Source organism: Orussus abietinus, unplaced genomic scaffold (genome assembly GCF_000612105.2).
Source record: "Orussus abietinus isolate OABI.00-Male unplaced genomic scaffold, Oabi_2.0 scaffold45, whole genome shotgun sequence".
Lineage (NCBI taxonomy): Eukaryota > Metazoa > Arthropoda > Insecta > Hymenoptera > Orussidae > Orussus > Orussus abietinus.
The window spans coordinates 75389-96483 of record NW_019394256.1 but is presented as its reverse complement, the minus strand read 5'-3'; the positions used below and the strand labels follow the sequence as shown (position 1 = coordinate 96483).

Sequence of the window (21095 nt, the reverse complement as noted above, 5' to 3'; positions counted from 1 at the left end):
CAGTATAAGTTTACCTCGTTCATCACCGCCTTCGTTTCATTAAACATGAAGCTACGCCGTCAAGAAGAATATTTAAAAAGTTGCAGGTGCCCTTCCGACAGGACGGTTAATGAGATCTAAAAAATGATTGAGAATAGACATTTTCTCTCAAGATTGCTGGGATCGTTACCAGGAGTTTTTATTGACGTTACTCGTGCCGGCGTCAAGAGAAATACGGGAGCCCATAATAGATGGCAGCAGCGCACTTTATATGCCGGCGAACTTTACAGCGGCAGTTTGGTGGTAAACTAAATAATTTTACCGAGGAGCGAAATTTTTCATCCTAGAATCTTCATCCTATAATATCCATTCGTACTCTAAGAATGGCTTGGAAAAAGACACGCGTATCTAATCAAACCCTTATAGGCCTTATAGGCTTTTTATTATAAAAAGTTATTATTTAAATATTGTACAAGTATCAAAATAATCTATACGAACTACATCCGAGTATTCATACTCGGGTCGTAATATACAAACATTGTTGCACCCCTCGTAGTACAAAATATTTGTCCTATATTTTCTATACATTTAACAAATATCGTACATTTCGTAAATATTTAGCAGACATTTAAAATATTTGCAAAACGTTTACTTTAGAATATTATCTCTATAATATTTATATAATATAAGCTCCATGTGTGTTCATAATATTTTTCTACCACATATACAAAACATTTCGTTTCATTTTAATACAAGTATTTTGTAAATATTATCTGCCGAACACATTATAAACGTTTTAGAAATATTTAAAATAAAAATAACAGGTTTTGCTCCCATAATGAATATGTCATTGCGATTTTCAACAAATATTTCAGATATCTTCGAATGAAATCCACAAGAGATCTTAAAAAAATCTGTCGCTCGAGATCTTTATCAAAGATTGCAAAGAAACATTTAGAAGTTATTCTATGCTACTAGGGAAGAACAAATAAATAAATTCATTAATACACAAAAATACTCACGGAAGTTTTCGTTAAAGTTAGCGGGAGATCCGTCGCCCTATAGTGCACGCAACAACGATCAGCTGGTCCCTGACATTTAAAATTTTTGCAAAACGTTTACTTTAGAATATTATCTCTATAATATTTATATAATATTAGCTCCATGTGTGTTAATAATATTTTTCTACCAGATATACAAAACATTTCGTTTCATTTTAACCCTTTGCGGTCGCATTTTCCCAAGATCAAGAGAATTTTGGTGGCTGAGAGTAGACATACGACCGCAAAGGGTTAATACAAGTATTTTGTAAATATTATCTGCCGAACACATTATAAACGTTTTAAAAATACATAAAATTAAAATTACACGTTTTGCTCCCATAATGAATATGTCATTGAGATTTTCAACACATATTTCAGATATCATCGAATGAAGTCTACAAGAGATCTTGAAAAAATCTGTTGCTCGAGATCTTTAGCAAAGATTGCAAAGAAATATTTAGAAGTTATTCTATGGTACTAGGGAAGAACAAATAAATAAATTGATTATTACACAAAAATACTCACGGAAGTTTTCGTTAAAGTTAGTGGGAGATCCGTCGCCCTGTAGTGCACGCAACAACGATCAGCTGGTCCCTGGCGGGCGATCGTCGCGCCACTGTCGGAAGTTCTTGGCGTTAGCCGCAGTTAGGGGGAAAAGACAATATGGCAGTGGCCTCCGGCGATTCCATAAAAAATATCGCGAAGACGGGTCGGCTTGGCTCGGCGCGGCGTCCCGAGAAAAACGAGAGCCCATAATGGGTTGCACGGCGCACTTTACGTGCCGGCAAAGTTCACGGCGGCAATTTGGCGCTTTCAACGACTCGTTTCATGTCTGCATAGCGACGGGCTTTATCATAGGGCACCTACCTACAAATTACGCCGTAAAATTCTGCAGTCGCGCAAGTAGCAATTTCCAACTAATTTTGCAGCGGGGGAGGAGAGGGGAATAGGGACTGCCGACCCTATTGTAGGTATAGGGATTGGCTCCCGGACATGAGGTGTCGGAATTAATTATCTCCCCGTGAGCCACTGCCGTTATAACCTAAGAGAGGCCGGATCGCCATTTTGTCCGCCCTTAACGTTTTTCGAGGAGCTACCTACTCTGTAGTTAAGCACCCCGGTGCATTGCACGGATAACGAAATTATTTCCACTGCTCGTCCGCAGTCTCGAAGAATATCCCAGGATGAACGGAACTTCCATCTCGGCGCTCTTGGAGTTGAAATTGTTCTTCTGGCTGCCGGTAATTTATGGAACATGCTGTCCGTCTGGAATAATTTATTCTAGATGTTGATTATACTTTCGGCGTCGGATTTAATTAAGCATTTCTGGGCATCGCGCGGATACATAAGTCGATTCTACCGCTCAACGGTAACCTCGGAGAATATTATTTTATGAACGGTACTTTCATTTCGATACTTCAGGAATGGAAATGGTAAGACGGTACGGATGGATATCGGTAATTGATGAAAAATGGTACCGTTTTTGAGGAATTAATTTTAGATGTTCATTACACCTTTAACGTCGAATTTAATTAAGTATTTTTGGGCATCGCATTGATAACTAAGTTTAAGTACTTATCGGTAATTTAGAAGTGTATTCTTTTATGAACGATACATTTATTTTAATACTTCAGGAGTAGAAATGGTAAGATGGTATGTATGGATATGTATAATTGATGAAATATTGTACCGTTCTTGAATAATTTATTCTAGATGTTGATTATATTTTCACCGTCGGATCTAATTAAGTATTTCTATGCATTGCACGGATAACTTAGTCGATTCCACTGCTCATCGGTAATCTGGAAGAATATTATTTTATGAGCGGAACTTTCATTTCGATACCTCAGAGATAGAAATGGTAAGATGGTACGTACGGATATCGGTAATTGATGAAAAATGGTACCAATATTGAATAATTTATTTTAGACCCATATTACACTTTTAACGTCAGATTTATTTAACTATTTCTGTGCATCGCATGGATAACTAAGTCGATTCCGTGGCTCATTGCTAACCTGGGAGAATATTATTTAAATATACGTTATATTGTTAAAATTATACGTGCTAATTTGTGGGATTAAGAGAGGAAAACCACGCCAAAAGTTGACCATGGAAACAGTTTCTTCAACATTTTTGGTAAATGGAATTAACACCTAGGTATATCATATTTAATTTTTTTTCAACATTTTTGGTAAATGAAATTAACACCTAGGTATATCATATTTAATTTTTTAGTCATTTGTCTTTTTTCAACATTTTTGGTAAACGGAATTAACACCTAGGTATATTATATTTAATTTTTTAGTCATTTGTCTTTCCTGCTATCAGGTATTATCCCTGAGAGAGTGTTTCTCCTAATCTTGGGTTATTCTTTATCAGCTGAACCGCCACGTAATGGACGCTCATAAAGGATCATTAAAGCTGTAGAACTGAACATGTACGTCAGTTAACTCCTTCCGTTTAGTTAATTTTTATGGCGTTCTATAATGGGCTGTAAGAGTTAAACGTTAAAGTTGTAAGGAGTAAATCGTTCCTTCTAATGGAAATTTACACAAACACACACGTGCTTTTCGAAGGTGTGAAAATCATGAAATTTCAATGTATGGAAGGTGTTACAATGGACAGTAATTCGATTCTTGAAAGAAATTTCATGCAGGAACCACTTTATTTAACATACATACTGTATAAAGAATACACTGTAAAAGTTTATTGGTCATGAGAAATAAACAAATTAAACATTCCTTGAAAAAGATGACGGAAACGTTAATTGCATTATAACATTATAAAAACAAATACTGATCGGAGTAAAAAAATTGGACGATTGAACTTTCGACTTGAAATGTTACACTTTTTCTCCCTCTAAAAGGACCGATGAGTGTTTTTGAAACACCATATATGTCTGAATGTAGTATACACTTGACATGTTCGGAATACAACATTTACTCCCAAGCTCAATTTTCAATTGTTTAAAGTTAATGTCGAATACCACCATTCTTGATCAAATGTTTATATTGTTACATAAAGTATCACTTGTCTTACAAAACTGTATATGGGTATTCAAGAATTCTTACAAACCAACCTCCACCTCCAAACACCAACAAGTACCACATTTACAAAATGTATACATTTAATATGCAGTGCAATTAAATAAACCGTAATTGCTGTACATACGTTTGTTATTATTACTTTATAACATTACTCTGGATACACCTAATTCCACCTTTACTGCAAAAAAAAAAACTTTGATTCTTTCAATTACAGCCCACCAAACACTATTACGTAAAAATAATATAAACATTACATAACAATTTTATCATGAAATGCAATATACATGTAACATGTAAGTAAAGTTTGTATTACTATTTCCTGCACAGGTATATAACACTGTTAGAAAATGAATAATGTAACATACACGTGATATATTGGTAACATGTTATGTTATATTAATATTTTACAACTGAAATGCTGACAAGTTTGTAATAATGTTACCGAACGGTAATTATTCAACATTATATGATGTCAACGTATTTTTTGAATAACTATCATTATATATCATGTTATTCCAGTGTTATGTAATTGTTACATAGCGTGCTTGTTGGGAGTATAAAAGTACGAATGTTTTATCAATAATTAATATCCATTATTACATATTTATTACATTATTATTATAATCGATATCATTTTGGAGTAAACAATGTCAGGTTATTTAACATTGGTTATTAAATTAACATTGATCGAAAGATACCCGAATTATTAAAAAAAATAGGAGGAACAATGAATGACACTACATTTCTATTCAACCGAGTACAGTTTAATTACAAATTCCATTACAATAAAATCATACTTTTTACATCATTGAAATTTAACCCAATACTTATTCAAACGTCTTGCGGGATTTCTTAAATATCCATACCTGAATACATTGAACTACTGATATCTACCTCGGGTAATGAAAATATAATTTCCACATCGGACCCGAAATTAACATATCAGTTAATATAAACGCGAACACTCGACAATCCAAGATGGACGTTGAGGCAGTTTCCTTACAGTCTTTTCTTAAAAAAACCTATGTATGACGATTACTATATACAATATTGCTTAGCTTACCAGGAAGGTACCTGAGGTGTCCCCCTCCGATTTTGTTTATTTTTAAATATGTTATAGAGGACTAAAATCTAAGGGACCCGTGTTTTTTTTTTATCGGCGGATAAACATTTTTAGGGAGTGAAATCGGGCTTCAAGGTTGGCCGGGCAAAGGGGTGAGTTCACTGTTTCATATAGAAGCACTCGACCGAGTTTCATGAAATAACTATCAAAATGTAGGGAATGACGAATTATGAAACATGCATTTGGAATTTTTCGAAAAAATTCATTTTTAAGGGGTGAGCCACCCCTTTGAATACTTCTTTTACCCCTTACGCGAGCAGTAATTATTCTATCCAAATGAAACTTTTTTTCTATTGTTCTGGTCCATAAATTAACCAAGTTTCATTTGGATAGAGCAATTACTGCTCGCGTAAGGGGTAAAAGAAATACTCAAAGGGGTGGCTCACCCCTTAAAAATGAATTTTTTCGAAAAATTCCAAATGCACGTTTCATAATTCTTCATTCCCTACATTTTGACGGTTGTTTCATGAAAATAGGTCGAGTGCTTCTATATGAAAAGCCAACTCACCCTCTTGCACGGCCAACTTTGAAGCCTGATTTCACCCCCTAAAAGTGTTTATCCGCCGATAAAAAAAAAACACGGGTCCCTTAGATTGTAGTCCTCTATAACATATTTAAAAATGAACAAAATTTGAGGGGGACACCTCAGGTACCTTCCTTGAGTCGAAATGTGCGCATGCTTTGGTCTAGGATTACCGAAAGAACCGGAAGTAAACGATACAAATACCACTTCGTTGTTCTGACAAATCACCTCTTCATTTGGATAAAACAATAAGTTGTGGAGTAAACTCGGGTTTAACTAATTTCCCGGTTACATTTTCCCGGCAACTTTTCGGTATGGTAAGTCACTAGAAGAAGCAGAATGGCGTAGAAATGCTAGGTCCATAATGGCGGATCCTGACTGTCCAGCCATACGAGGGAATATTCCCGAACCGACCGAGATACTGAATTATCGACTGCTATCGTTTATAAAAATGCCGAATAACTCAGGTGAACATTATCGAAACGAGACTCCTTCGCCAAGGTCGATGATTACTTTTCACTCGTTACTCATATGTACACTGGAAATCGCATTCGCTTATGGAGGACGCCCCTAACGCCCGTCGGTAATGCAGGGACCCTCGTTACCTACCGAAGGGGTGGGATCAGTCGGCCACCCGAAATGCTGGGCAGGCAAACGTTAACTAACACCGATCCGTTATTTACACCTACCGATGTAAATTTCCGAAGATGGACGCGTATGAGCGCATTAACTTTCACCAGGCAGTATTTACAGCTTAACGCTTAATCGGGAATTACGACACACCCGTTGGTACCGACTAAACCTATTATTTACACAGTTTGCCGCTACTCGAATCGCGCTAAAATTTACGCCGACTCGGAACCATCGAATAACGACATCGATAATATGTACAGGGACGAACGGGCTTCGATATCGATCGGGAGATTTGATTTTGATACCCATAAACCTGGACCCGGCATCAGCATTGTTCGGATGTCCCGCGGGAATCCCATGCTCGGTCGGTAATGAAGCTCTCAAGGACTCAATTCTCATTTTTCTTTCATTAAGAACGCAGATATTTTACTCGTGCAATCATTTCTCGCGAAGAACTCATTAAATTTAGCGCTTAATAATTATCAAACTTAAGAATTTAGTCTGATGGAAGCTAGTTTCGCTGGTCGTGGAATTTCCTACGTTTCGTAGTGATAAGGATTTTATAGGAAGAGTTGAAAAAAGGGATCGATAGAGTCAACGAAGATTGGGATCAACTTCAGAATTTAGTCTGATGAAAATTATTTTTGCTGTTCGCGGAATTTCTACGTTTCGTAGTGATAAGGAATTTGTAGAACGAGTTGAGAAAAGGGATCGATACAGTCAACGAAGTTTGGGATAGAGGCCTTTGTGAGGACACCCCTCCAAGATGCGGAAATAATGATTAGGACTTTTTTCTTTATTGAAAATGCCTTAATCTTAAATCGCTTTGCACATTTTGGCCCGAAGGGGATGAACGAGAAATCGAAAGTATTAAAGTGTCATGAATTTTGCGGAAGTTCAGATGAAGTGTCTCTCTCTAAAGTGTCCCTTTAAATTTCCCGAACTGAAATTTTTGCAGTTCAATTGTTATATCATGTTTTTGTACACTCTTATCATACCAAGACTTGAGAATCGTTAATCAAGCATGGGAATAATTAAAGCATTTTCTGAAAGAAAAGTAATTCCTTATCATTTTTTGATATTTCAATATGAGGATTAAATCAATTGTTGATAATTCTTCGTAAAAGGTTCCTACCTATCAATATATCAACAACCTATATTAACACGTGCGTAATAATGTACGTTTGTAATGCACATTAAAAACTTACGCTGTACATTACTAAATTGACTATAACTCTAAAATTGTTAGTTTTGAGCAAGGAACAATAAAACATATTTTAAGGCCGCTAAATTAAAAAGAAATTGATAGCATACAAAAACAGCACTCGAAACGATGTATATTCAATATAAAATCTGTTATTATACGTAATGGCAAAAATTGTAGCGCGTTATAATTCATACCGCTAACTTTTACATAAATTATTTAGCAATATTAATGTGCGTTCGTTATGTAAGAAACGACAAGGAATGTTTACGAAAGTACGCCTAGTCGATGTTATCGATCCGTTGTCTCATTTCCAATAATCGTTACTAATTATTACCTAGGACTTTTATACAATTATTTATCACCCCTTGAGTTCAATTAAATTTTATATAACAGACCATTTCGGGTAATTATTGGTGGCGACAGAATTTCCCGAGAGATATACAATTGCAGACGAGTTTCTTATTCTAATTCAACTCGCTGTTTAATATTAGATCTCGGAATTGTTCACACCATAATCGGCACGCAATGGTAAAAATATTAACATTTTCAATGGAAATTCCTCATCGTAACATAAACGTCCACAGAAAATTAATTTAACTATTTACACTAATAGTAGAAAAAAATTGAAAGTATTAGCCAACTTGAATATTAGAAAATAAAACCGCCTTCAGTCAATATTATGAGCGTAATTAAATAATAAATTTCAAACATCTTTACAGTCAATATCAAGCAAATTTAATTTGCCTGAACGGGTCTTAGATTATTAATTTTACCAAAGAGTGGAATTAATGTTCAACTCGATATTGCTTGTAATAAATTATTATTTTACATCATCGCGTAGATTTTGGAGCGCTTGTCATTATTCAAACGTTTCCGTTTTCTACTTTCAGTTTTCACTTTCACTCACTACTCTTCTTTCTTGTTCCGCTTCAAATGTTAGACATTAAAATGCAGAATAATGAGCAATCAAGTGCAATAATGTGCATCGCAGAATACAAAATATGGAATAAAAAGGAAATGCCAGTCGAATGATTCTTTCATTATAAGATAATCATAATATCGTGATAAAAAAATATATCAATACAAAGTTTCGTACTCCAAAGATTCTAAATATTAAAAAATATCATCCTTTGCGACACAATTTAATTGAAACTAACGTCTGAGATTATAAACAAAGAATTTGTCATTCATCATCCATATTCTTATGACGAAGTACCATAATGGATTGACATTTATGAAATTCTCATTTCGATCGATTTTCTCATTTTTTAGATATTATCTGGTGCTTATTTACTTCCTTTCATTATTTCTCTGTGGAACTCGTGGTTTGCTAAATTCAAAATTTCCCATATTAAAGAAATACATAATGTGGGAAATTAAAAAATAAATGAAAAGATAGAGGAATCGAAACATATGAAACTCTTAATCCTAGAATATCACGATTTTGTAAAGCCACGACTAAAATTAATCGTTGCTTAATTTAATAACATAATTTAATAATCAGCCATGATGGTCTTACAAGATTAACGCAAACACCCCTTTTCATGTTCTATCTTCGAAACCTTTTTCATTGTATCCCATCAAAGATGTACTATACAGATGCATTAATATTGTATTGCACTGTAATTAAGTGAATATCGACGTAGTATGACTTAACCAGATTCATAAGATAAAGTATGGAATAGAAATTCGTTGTTTTCAAACATTGCTTATTTCGTATCATTCGAAACTTACATCAATGAAATTTAATGAACGATACTCAAAAATATTCTGCTGCGAATTGAAATACTTTTGTGGCTTTCTCGACATTATTTAAAATTATTAAAAAAAATGTTTCACCTTCACAACGAATACTTCCTATGGATAATTATTTTTCTCGGCGCAATGTTGCATAAATCGTATTTGGTCCGGGTTTTCATATCGGTAAACGCGGAAGAATATTGATTAAACAAAAACGTATAAAAGGAATCAGGAAATAAATTATGCATAAATTTAACATCGGCTGGATTTTCGTCTAGGCAAAATTGATTCGGGAATTCATATGAACTCCTGATGTTCAAGATGAACAAAAAGGGGAACTGATCAGAAATCGGAGTGAAAAAGGAACCCCGCAATTACGGAACGATAGTCAATTACACTCCTCGCGAAAACCACTTCACTGCACGATGGGTATCGATCGCTTTCGCTCAATATGGGGACGCAAAACTGCGGTGGAAGTTTTTGCAAAAAGGGGGCAATAAGAAAACTTGGAAGAATTAAGTGCGAACATGTGGAGGAGGTGGAGGGAGTTGAAGAACACTCGTCAAATGCGAATATGGCAGCCAGGACTCGCAAAAAATTGCACTGCAGATGTCTAGACGATTATTTCTTAGCAAGGTTTAATCATTTAACGATTAATTGATCGATGAATGGAATTAGCATTTAATGAGACAGATATACTGCAGAAGAAATATTGGCATCTTATGAAATAATCAAAAAATAATAAAGAATAAAATAATTGAGGGAAATAAGGAAGAACTTGCACTGACTGAAGTAACAAAAGTGCATCTTCATGTTTAGATTATTTCATAGCAAGGATTAATCATTTAACGATTAATTAATCGATGAATGGAATTAACATTTAATGGGACATATACTGCAGAAGAAATATTGGCATCTTATGAAATAATTTAAAAATAATAAAGAATAAAGTAGTTGAGGGAAATAAGAAAGAATTTGCACCGACTGAAGTAAGAAAAGTGCATCTTCGTGTTTAGAATATTTCATAGCAAGGTTTAATCATTTAAAATTAATTAATCGTTGAATGGAATTAGCATTTAATGGGACATATACTGCAGAAGAAGTATAGGAATCTTAAGAAATAATTTAAAAATAATAAAGAATAAAGTAATTATGGGAAATAAGGAACAGTTTTCACCGAATGAAGTAACAAAAGCGTATCTTCATGTTTAATTAAGTCAATAAACTCATTTAATGTCTCGTAAATTTTAATAACTTAGTTTTTTTTTTTATAATTCGGTAGAAAAATAGCATCTGGAAATGTTTGGTTGAGTATTTCTTGTCAAAGTATTCATAAATCATGTCTGATCTACTGATATGTTAGAAAATGTTAAAACTGAGGGACCCGACATTTTGATCACGCTCTTTGAAATTGATATAAACTCATATCAAGTTATTAACATATGATATTATTATGAAAGAAAGTCGGGGACTGGTGGGAATTGTAAATATGTATTTGAATACCACGTGAGCCATATGCCAGGAGTTAAAATTATCTGAAATCCCTTGACGTAACATGTACACGACCCTGTAACATAATTTATGCATCAAGGAAACTACTTCAACAAGGTTAAACCCATATTCAATTTGCCATGCGCCACCATTTTCGATTTTTGATGTTTAAGGAGTTGGAAGAGCATAAAAACATTGACAACCGAAACATGCTTCTACGCATCAGTTTTTAACATTAATGTCTAAATTATTAAACTAAAGCTTGAACTCAATGAACGGCTACATAACAGGGCAAATGTAAAGAAGATGTAGTTTTGATATTGAATCTTTAAGTCTATGAATGTCAATTCAGGAGCCTGGATCACAGAACGTCAAAATGATATTTAATCATCTTTAAATTGACAAGTGTTCTTCGTGTTCTAGTTTTGCCCGTGATAAATAGTCCCCCCTAAACACAAGATTACGGTGGACGATTAATCACGTCATAGTATTCAAACTGACATAGTCTATGAATTTTTCTCCGACGATCGCGTCACTTTAGGTCTTGAAGTTGAGCGACGACGTCGCAAATGACGAAAACGTCTGCAGCCTCCAGGGTGATAGAGCAACTCGATATGTCGAAAATGACAGTCGATGGTTTGACGTTTGACACTGAAAAGAGGTTGTGCACTAGCGAATGTGACACGAGAAAGAGACCAGATTCTTTTCATAGTCCAGGCCATGTCAGGAAGCAAAGATAGCGCACCGCGGCTTCGAGGAAATAAATTGAGTCAGGAACTTGGAGTTATCGAGGAGCAGGAAAAATGTAAGGAAGATGCGAGTTCCCTATCGATGATGATGGATACAGCTAATCATTTTAGGGCAAAAGATAGAGCCAGATTATAGGAGCCAAATAATTTCCCGAGGTTAGAGGTAAGGAGAGAAGATGCGAAACATGTTGCAGCTTTTAGGACGATATCTTCAAACTTTAGCGCACTGAGTCTTAACACGACATATCAGTAAATCGAGTTAAAGTAAACTAAGTATCCGTACAGGGACGGGTTCACGACTTGCAGATTCTAAAAACTCGATTTTACTATTGCTTTAAGTCATTTTTATTTTCTGAGTGTACTTTTGAGAAATGAAGAAGTCAAATGAAAGAGGATCTTGGGAATCCAGTCAAGGCATGCTCCGAAGAGAATGGTCGTAGAGACTATGTTCAAATCAGTATTGAGTCATGAATAATTTTTGCGTTGCATTATGATAATGCATTACGCCGAAATCAACAGTGTTCTCCTCAGCAGTGCCCTGAAAAACATCGCCGAGATACCCAGTCATCCCTTCTTCTTATCATTCCAATAAAGAACGAAAAACGTATGATAACCAGGAGACCAGTTAGGATGTGCTACAGGAAAAGGAGCAGGAGGAATGATAAGCAAATCATTGGTATTGAATTAAGGTGATTTCCGCGATCTAACAATGATCAGTAATGCGCCTCCCAACAGTACCCTGAAAGACGTCGCTGAGATACCCAGGCATTCCTTCTTCCTATCATTCCAATAAAGAACGAAAAACGTGTGATAACCAGGAGACCAGTTAGGATGTGCTACATGAAAAGGAGAAGGAGAAATGTTAAGCAAATCATTGGTACTGAACTAGAGGTCATTTTTGCATTCTAATAATGATCAACAATGCGCCTCCCAACAGTACCCTGAAAGACGTCGTCGAGATATCCAGTCATCCCTTCTTCTTATCATTCCAATAAAGAACGAAGAATTTATGATAACCAGGGTACCAGTTAGGACGTGCTGCAGGGAAAGGAGCAGGAGAAATGTTAAGCAAATCATTGGTATTGAACTAGAGGTAATTTTCGCATTCTAACAATGATCAACAATGCGCCTCCCAACAGTACCCTGAAAGACGTCGCCGAGATATCCAGTCATCCCTTCTTCTTATCATTCCAATAAAGAACGAAGAATTTATGATAACCAGGGGACCAGTTAGGACGTGGTACAGGAAAAGCGGCAGGAGGAATGATAAGCAAATCATTGGTATTGAATTAGAGGTAATTTTCGCATTCTAACAATGATCAACAATGCGCCTCCCAATAGTACCCTGAAAAACGTCGCCGAGATAACCAGCCCTTCTTCGTATCATTCCGATAAAGAGCGAAAAACGCAAGAAAACCAGGAAACAGTGTGCTACAGAAAAAGGGTCCGAAGGAATGATAAGCAAATCATTGGCACTGAATTAAGAGTAATTTCCGCGCTCTAACAATGATCAACAATGCGCCTCCCAACAGTACCCTGAAAGACGTCGCCGAGATGATCCCAGTCCTTCCTCCTTCGTATCATTCCGTCAAAAAGCGAGAAACGTATGATAACGAGGAGACCAGTTAGGGTCCAGAGAAAGGGGCGGAAGTAACGACACGCAAATCGTCGGTATTGGGTTCCGAGTAATTTCCGCGCGGCGCCGCCGCAGCGGGGGACTCGTCGGGCAAACTTCTGCGGAGAAGGAAATGAGCGCAGATTGTTCAGATGACAACGTCTGGCATCCTGCAAATCGTTCCCCCGGCCAGAGAACCACCCTGGCACGTCCCCGGGAGGTCTCGGGCCTCCCTTCGATTCCCGCGGGAGGAGAACTCCCTTCGACTGGGAATGGCTCCAATGAGGATTCTTCGACCCGGAATGTCCAACCGGTGTGATCGTCCAAACGTTCCGGCACGACTACGAGAGCGCCCTAACCAGGGTGACTGCCCAGAGGAGTGCTCCAAATTTGGCCGTGGACACCAGGGCCGAACTCCTCGAAGATGATGACATGGATTGGGCAGTGTTGTCTGTCTGTCGACCTCCGACATTGCCGTCCAGCTTTCCGCCGACTCCGCTGCTGTCTTTCGGCCGTCCGCGACGTCGGGAATCTGGACATATCGGAATGTATTTTAGATTGATGGCTATTAAAGACTACGCCGTGTCCCAAGTCCCTTCCCGATAGATATAGTATCATTCATATCATATCAGATATAGTGTCATTAAAAGCAGGCCGTCAAGTTTTTCCCCTATTAAGGTGATGTGAAAGTGTCGTCGAAGAGGTTTTGTTCATCAAACTTTTCTCTCAATTCGGTTTACCAAATAGTTTGAAACTTTACAACGTGAATAGGGAGACTATAAGGAAGGTCCTGAACTCATGAAATTTCAATTCTTTTAAAATTTGTTTAGAGGTATTTTAAAAATAGTTTATAAAAAATGAAATTTCGGGAGTTTCAGGACCTACCTTAGGGTCTCCATATTCCCGTTTTAAAGTATGAAACGATTTGAGACACTCAGTTTGTAGAAAAGTTTTATGAACGAATGAGCTTTCAGATGCCGCTTTCACATCCCCTTAACCCTTTAACTATGGCGGACTAGGACGTGGAGATGTACGCATAGCTCGGCCGCGGAGGGCTAATATTTTATATGAATACGATATTCATTTGTCGCTTTAAATACATAGGAATGAAGGGAGTTACTATAGTGGCGCTTCTTAAAAAACGTTGGTCGTGCTGAAGCCACTGTAGTAGCATTTCGTAATTAAAGGGTTAGATGATATGAAAGGCGCTGAGAAATTTATCCGATGTTGGCTGACTGTTTCATATCACCTTAATGTTAATACCACCTTAATGTCTTTGGAAATTCCACTAAAATGGTTAATAAACTTTCCCTCGAATTTGGTAGAGTTGTGTTTTTCATTGTCCACGCGCTCATCTGACGTCTTATTATTGTTATAGACGTCTTATGATTGGACAAGATGAATTTGATGGGATCAGGAAATATAGACTATGTAGTATGTAATCGATACGAGCGATGTTGATCAATTTCTATATCAGGGGGATGCAATTATGGCACCTATGCGTGAACATATTATGTATGTAAGATATGTGGAGCAAGCATTAACCGAACGTGACGGTGGTAGTGATGTAATGTACATACGATAATAGAACAGGGTGTATATGTGAATACATTGTGCAGGTAAAGTACGCGATGAAATTCATGTTAATCGAACATGATGGCCACGGTAATATAAGATGACTTGGTAGTTGATTTATGTTATCCTTTTGTAGATGGAATGGTTGAAATCGTCAAGACTGGAAATTTGAAGTGACAAATCTTTTGCTTTCCGAAATCATTGCACATGAGTGTGCTTTATAAATTAATGAGCACATAATTGTAACGAACTTTAATCTTCTTGTTTTTGTTACCCTAGATCTTTATTCTTTTAGCACCAGCAACGTAATAAAATAAATTTCAAAAATTGTTCAATAATTGTAACGGATACTTTTGCAATTTGTCATTGTTGTTTGCGTTGTATTCAAGTGACGATGTACCGTTTGAAGAATTACGAGGTGCTTTTATCTCAAAAGTATGTTTTTTTTGGATTGACATGCTCGGCGAAGTAGAATCGTGTGAAACTGAAACTCGCACGATTAAAATAAATTAAAAAAAATTTTAAATAATTATAACGAATACATTTGCAATTTGTCATTGTTGTCTGCGTTGTATTCAAGTGACGATGTACCGTTTGAAGAATTACGAGGTGCTTTTATCTCAAAAGTATGTTTTTTTTGGATTGACATGCTCGGCGAAGTAGAATCGTATGAAAGCAAAGCCCGCACGATTAAAAACAAAAGTTCTGTCCATTACAGGCTTGTTTTAACGGGATAACTGGACTTCCCCTTTCCCTGGATATCTGGAGCTGCAAATTTATCACGGTCCGTAGGCAACCAACGTATAAATCCGTCACTAAAGGCAGACCTCTATGCTTGCGTTGCGTAAGTGCCGGCCATTACTCATTGTCGGCTTCTCGCGTGAGTATCATCCCCTTTCGTTTTTTCGCCGACAGTATCGATAATGCCATGTTACAACATTCTTTCTATGAATATTAGATGCAGAAACTACCACAGCCGTCCCATTTTTCTTCCTGTAATGTGTTACATTATGTGTTCAATGATATCAAGTAAAGAAATTGTGTCAGAAGACATCAGCTCCAAAATGGGTTCGCCTACAATGCCGACAATATGGCGAAAATTCTTATGAATATTAGACATGTCATCAGAAAATGCCATAGACATTCCTCTTTCTTTTTAATTACCCACGGCGTCAATTATGTTAAATAAGAAAATATCATTTATTTCACAGCAGCTTCGAAACGTGTATAAAAAAACTGATATTAAAAAATGACATAGAATGATTTATATTGTTTATGTTCACATTGCGGGAATTTGTGGACCAAATAAGATGTGGAGACGTTATTACAAGTTATTCAAATTGTTGCACCGAATATAAAAGAAAAAACACTTGTTGTTTATAATTTGCATTCGTTTCATTGTTTCGATTCGCATCAGTTATGTCAAATAAGAAAATGTAATTCAATTAACATCAGCTTCAAAACGTGTATAAAAGAATTGATATTATAAAATGACATAGAATGATTCATATTGTTTATGTTCACATTGCGGGAATTTGTGGACCGAATAAGATGTGGAGACCTTATTACAAGTTATTCAAATTGTTGTATTGAATATAAAAGAAAAGACACTTGTTGTTTATAATTCGTATTCGTTTCATTGTTTTGATTCGTATTAGTTATGTCAAATAAGACAATGTAATTCAATTAACAGCAGCTTTAAAACATGTATAAAAGAACTGATATTATAAAATTACATAGACTGATTCATATTGTTTATGTTCACATTGCGGGAATTTGTGGACCGAATAAGATGTGGAGACCTTATTACAAGTTATTCAAATTGTTGCACTGAATATAAAAAAAAAGACGGTTATTTGTACTCTGCATTCGTTTCATTGTCTCGATTCGCGAGTGATTATGATTAAATAAGAATGTATTTTTAACGATAAGAGCAATAAGGCAACATCTTATAGCTATGTCTTGGGCGCAGCAAAAGCAACGCAGTTTCATAAAAATTATTGCTTCCACATGAGTCGACTTGCAAGGAATCGCGATACGTGGGTGCTCTTTCTCCGCAGAATATAGGGTGAAAATTTGATCCAAGTCGTCTGTGGGTAGAAGGAGAACCGTTCAAGAGGCGAACTTTAGACATGAAGATAAAAGGTCTTCTCGGTAAGAAGAGTTCTGACCGTACCTCGAAGATAGGTAGAAAGTTGTATAGCTGATGGTGAAATTTCTGATACCAGGTAACGCATGAAGCATGTTCAAAGCAAAGTACTCCTACTAATTATGAGTAAAACGTGATACTTTTCTATCCCGTACATAAAGTTAAGCACGGTTTAATTATCTTTATGTTGTCTGGTGAATGGAGTATGTGGTTCCTCTCAAGAACAGGGAACTTACTACATGTCAAATATTTCTGCGTTGCGTCTTTTATGAGTGCACAACAAAATCTTGAAAACATAACACAAGTCTTAATATACTAGGTAATGATCCTCATATGACCACGACAACCTATGATTTCGAATTCCAATCTAATAAACACTGCTACTAAAAATCACGAAGTATTCCCCCAGGTCGTAAACGCAGCTCCACATACCCACAACGCCTTTAGTGACTTTTTAAGACGGCGTTGAGATGGCATCAGAATTATTGCTGCCACTCTGGTCGACCCCTTGGAGGATAGCGATGCCATAATATCAGCCCATATTTTGCGGAATATCTAGTGAAAAGTAGATCTAAATTCCATGGAAGGTCTTGGATGGAACCCTCGAGTAGAATTGTAGCCGCGAACACAGAAGTTGTGCTCGGTCGTTGAGGTACTGGGCGGACCACAAGTTGGTGGAAGTCAGCAACGGATGTTGAACAAGTAGCTTTGCATACTCCAATATCAAATACTGGCAAGCGGGATCACTGACAAATATTCCCCCCAAACGTGAACACAGCATAACACGCCCATAACGCTTCCAATGACTTCCTAAGATGACGTTGCGATCACATCAGAATTATTGCTGCCACTTCAGTAGACCTCTTGGCGGATAGCGGCACAGTAACACCAGCTCACATTGTGTGTAATATCAAGTGAAAAATAAATCTAAATTCCCAAAGAGGGTCTTGGAAAGAACCCTCGAGTAAAATCGTAGGCGCGAACACAAAAGTTGTGTTGATGGAACTCTGGGTGGACCACAAGTTAGTGAATGGTGGCAACGAACGCTGAGAAGTAGCTTTGCATCTGGTATAGTCATACCGGTACAGTGATACAGTAATACCTACATTTGATGTAATATCGATTAAAAAGTAGATCTAAATCCCATAGAGACTCTCGGATGAAACCGTGGAATAGAATCCTAGGCATGAACACAAAAGTTGCGTTCGATCGCTGCGACTCTAGGTAGACCACGAGTTGGTGGAAGTAGGCAACGGATGTTGAATAAGTAGATTCGCATGCGGTGCAATAATACACATTGAATGTAATATCGAGTGGAAAGTAGATCTAAATCCAATAGTGAGTCTTAGATAGAATCCTCGAGTGGAATCGTAGGTTCGAAGACAGAAGTTGTGCTTGGTCGATGGAACTCTGGGTGGATCACAAGTTGGTGAATGGTGGCAACGGATGCTGGACAAGTTGCTTTGCATCCGGTACAGTGATACAGTAATATCTACATTTTATGTAATATCGAGTAAGAAGCAGATTTAACTCCCATAGAGACTCTCGGATGAAACCGTGGAGTAGAATCCTAGGCATGAACACAAAAGTTGCGTTTGATCGCTGCGACTCTAGGTAGACCACAACGAGTTGGTGGAAGTAGGTAACGGGTGTTGAACAAGTAGATTCGCATCCGGTAGAGTAATACCGGCCCACATTGAATGTAATATCGAGTGAAAAGTAGATCTAAATCCCATAGAGAGACTTAGAACCCTAGAGTGGAATCGTAGGTGCGAACACAAAAGTTGCGCCCGATCGTTGGGACTCTGGGTGGACCACAAGTTGGGTAGAGGTCGGCGTTGGATTTTAGAGGAGCGGCTTCGCCGCAACACTACAGCACCGAGCAGATCTGTTCCCAGTGGAGAATTCCAGCGTGCTCTCGAGCTTTGGATTTCGTCGAAATCTCCCGCAGTTGGTGGCTTGCGCCTCTAGGTGGATTATTCGGTTTTTCTAACGAGGTCGAGGGTGCCACAAAATGACCCGTGTTTACATGACGGTTATTGCTTTGCAGGCTGCGGTGGCTTCCACCAGCAGGGAATGAAATTTGATTACGCCGACCGAACTCGGTAAACGGAATGTAAAGAGCAGGGACCAAACGGAAAATAGCGCAGTTCTGGGTTCGTTCTTCAGCTACAGGTTATTTGATTCCAGGATGCGGAATACTTTCCGTTCCGACTCGTGGAGGCTTTAAATTGCCCGTTTACGTGGTTCCATCTGGCTAAATATGTGCAACTGATTAAATTTATATTGCCTTTAGTTAACAGTGGAACTACAAAGCCCAATCAAAATGATTGGTCTTAAATGGACCACCACAGCCAAAGAAATCCGCCGGTAGTTTTAGTGTTATCGAATGCAGATGAGTACACGTTATCCTAGAAATAATTTATCTCCGTTTTACAAAATTTGAAAAATAGCGGTATATTTAATTGGAGCGTCGAATGTTAGGTAACAAACGTCAGGCACTTCGGTACATATAATGAACCTAAATGAGATTGTGTAACAATTCAAATCTTGTCATATTATAATTTCTTGTCTCGGTTATTTCTACCGTACTTTGAAGTTACATTTTCGAAGTGGTCCACGACCTGAAGGAACACTGTTCAATACCAAAGTTCATCTTCAATATATCAGGACATGATAATTGAGTCCGCGCTTCACAAATCACCGTTAATCTGCTTCATATCATTGTCATAAAAGATTTAAAAAGATGAATTTGATGCGATCAGGAAAGATAGACTCTTTCATATCACCTTAATGTTATGAGCGAGGTGCCTCCGTTCTCTTTAGGAATTCCACTTCAATAATTAATAAACGTTCCCTCGACTTCGGTAATCAGAGTTTTGTTTTTCATTGTGCACTCGCTCATCTGACGTCTTATGATTGTTATAGAAGATTGAACAAGATGAATTTGATGCGATCAGGAAAGACAGACTGGGTAGCATGTAATCGATACGAGCAATCTTGATCGATTTCTATATCAGGGGGATGTGATTATGACACCTACGCGTGGACTTCCATGGCACTTTAAGGTGACATGAAAGTGTCATTTACACGTACCAAAAAGTCAAAACATTTATAAAACTTTTCTCCAACCTGTTTGCACCGAATCATCCTAAACTTCAACGCGTATTCATGAAGACTAAGGAAGAACGCGCTGCTCGTGAAGTTTCATTTTTCGAAAAAACAATTCATTTATGTCGGACAGGAACGAAGAAAAGATATTTTTCTCTCGAGAAATGAAATTTCACGGGCAGCGCGTTCTTCCTTGGAGCCTTTAAGTCACGTGTTAAAGTTACAGATAATTCGGTGCACCCAGTTTGGAGAAAAGTTTTATTAACATTTTAACTCTTTGGTAAGTATTGGGTTGTTCGGAAAGTAATTTCGTTGTTTCCCAACAGAGGACTTAATTTTTGTTTTCACGGCCAACTTCACACTTAAGCCACATAATCATTATATATGTTGACAGCTGATCTAACAAGGCTTGCTTGTGATTCTACGCAGTAGTTTTTGGTTGGTACCCTTTCAAATATGGAAAGTGAAAAGCGGCATTTTCGGCATATTTTACTTTTTTAGTATCGAAAAGGTAAAAATGCTGTTCAAGCAAGAAAAAAATTATCCGACGTGAATGGAGAAGATGTATTGACAGAACGCCAGGGTCAAAACTGGTTTGCAAAATTTCGATCCGGCAATTTTGATATCGAAGATGCATCACGTTCTGGAAGGCCACTTAAAGCTGATGAAAACACGATAAAGGCATTAATTGATGCAAACCGGCGAATAACAACTCGTGAAATGGCTGAGAGATTAAATTTATCGAATTCGACCGTTCATGATCATTTGAAACGCTTAGGTTTAATCTCAAAGCTCGACATATGGATTCGTGTTCTTACGGAAAGAAATTTGTGTCATTCAAACGTCAAGAAAATGATCCATTTTTGAAGCGCATCATCACTGGGGACGAGAAATGGGTTGTCTACAACAATGTTACACGCAAGAGATCATGGAGTAAAAAAGATGAACCGGCTCAAAGAACTTCGAAAGCCGAAATTCATCAAAAAAAGGTGATGGTATCTATTTAGTGGGATTTCAAAGCAATCGTTTTTTTTTTTGAGATTCTACCGAACAACACAACGATCAATTCTGAAGTGTACTGTCACCAGCTGGACAAATTGAATGATT

The 21095-nt window shown here is 37.2% G+C and overlaps 1 protein-coding gene across 1 annotated transcript in view; it reads right to left on the bottom strand.

The window, feature by feature from the left end:
* Positions 1–13494: 13494 nt before the first annotated feature.
* Positions 13495–21095, bottom strand: part of LOC105694407 (neurotrimin) — a 48282-nt gene continuing 40681 nt past the window's right edge. Inside the window, exon 9 of the mRNA XM_023434299.1 lies at positions 13495–13685. Coding sequence (XP_023290067.1) covers positions 13495–13685 — 191 coding nt within the window. The remainder of the gene's footprint in view (positions 13686–21095) is intronic.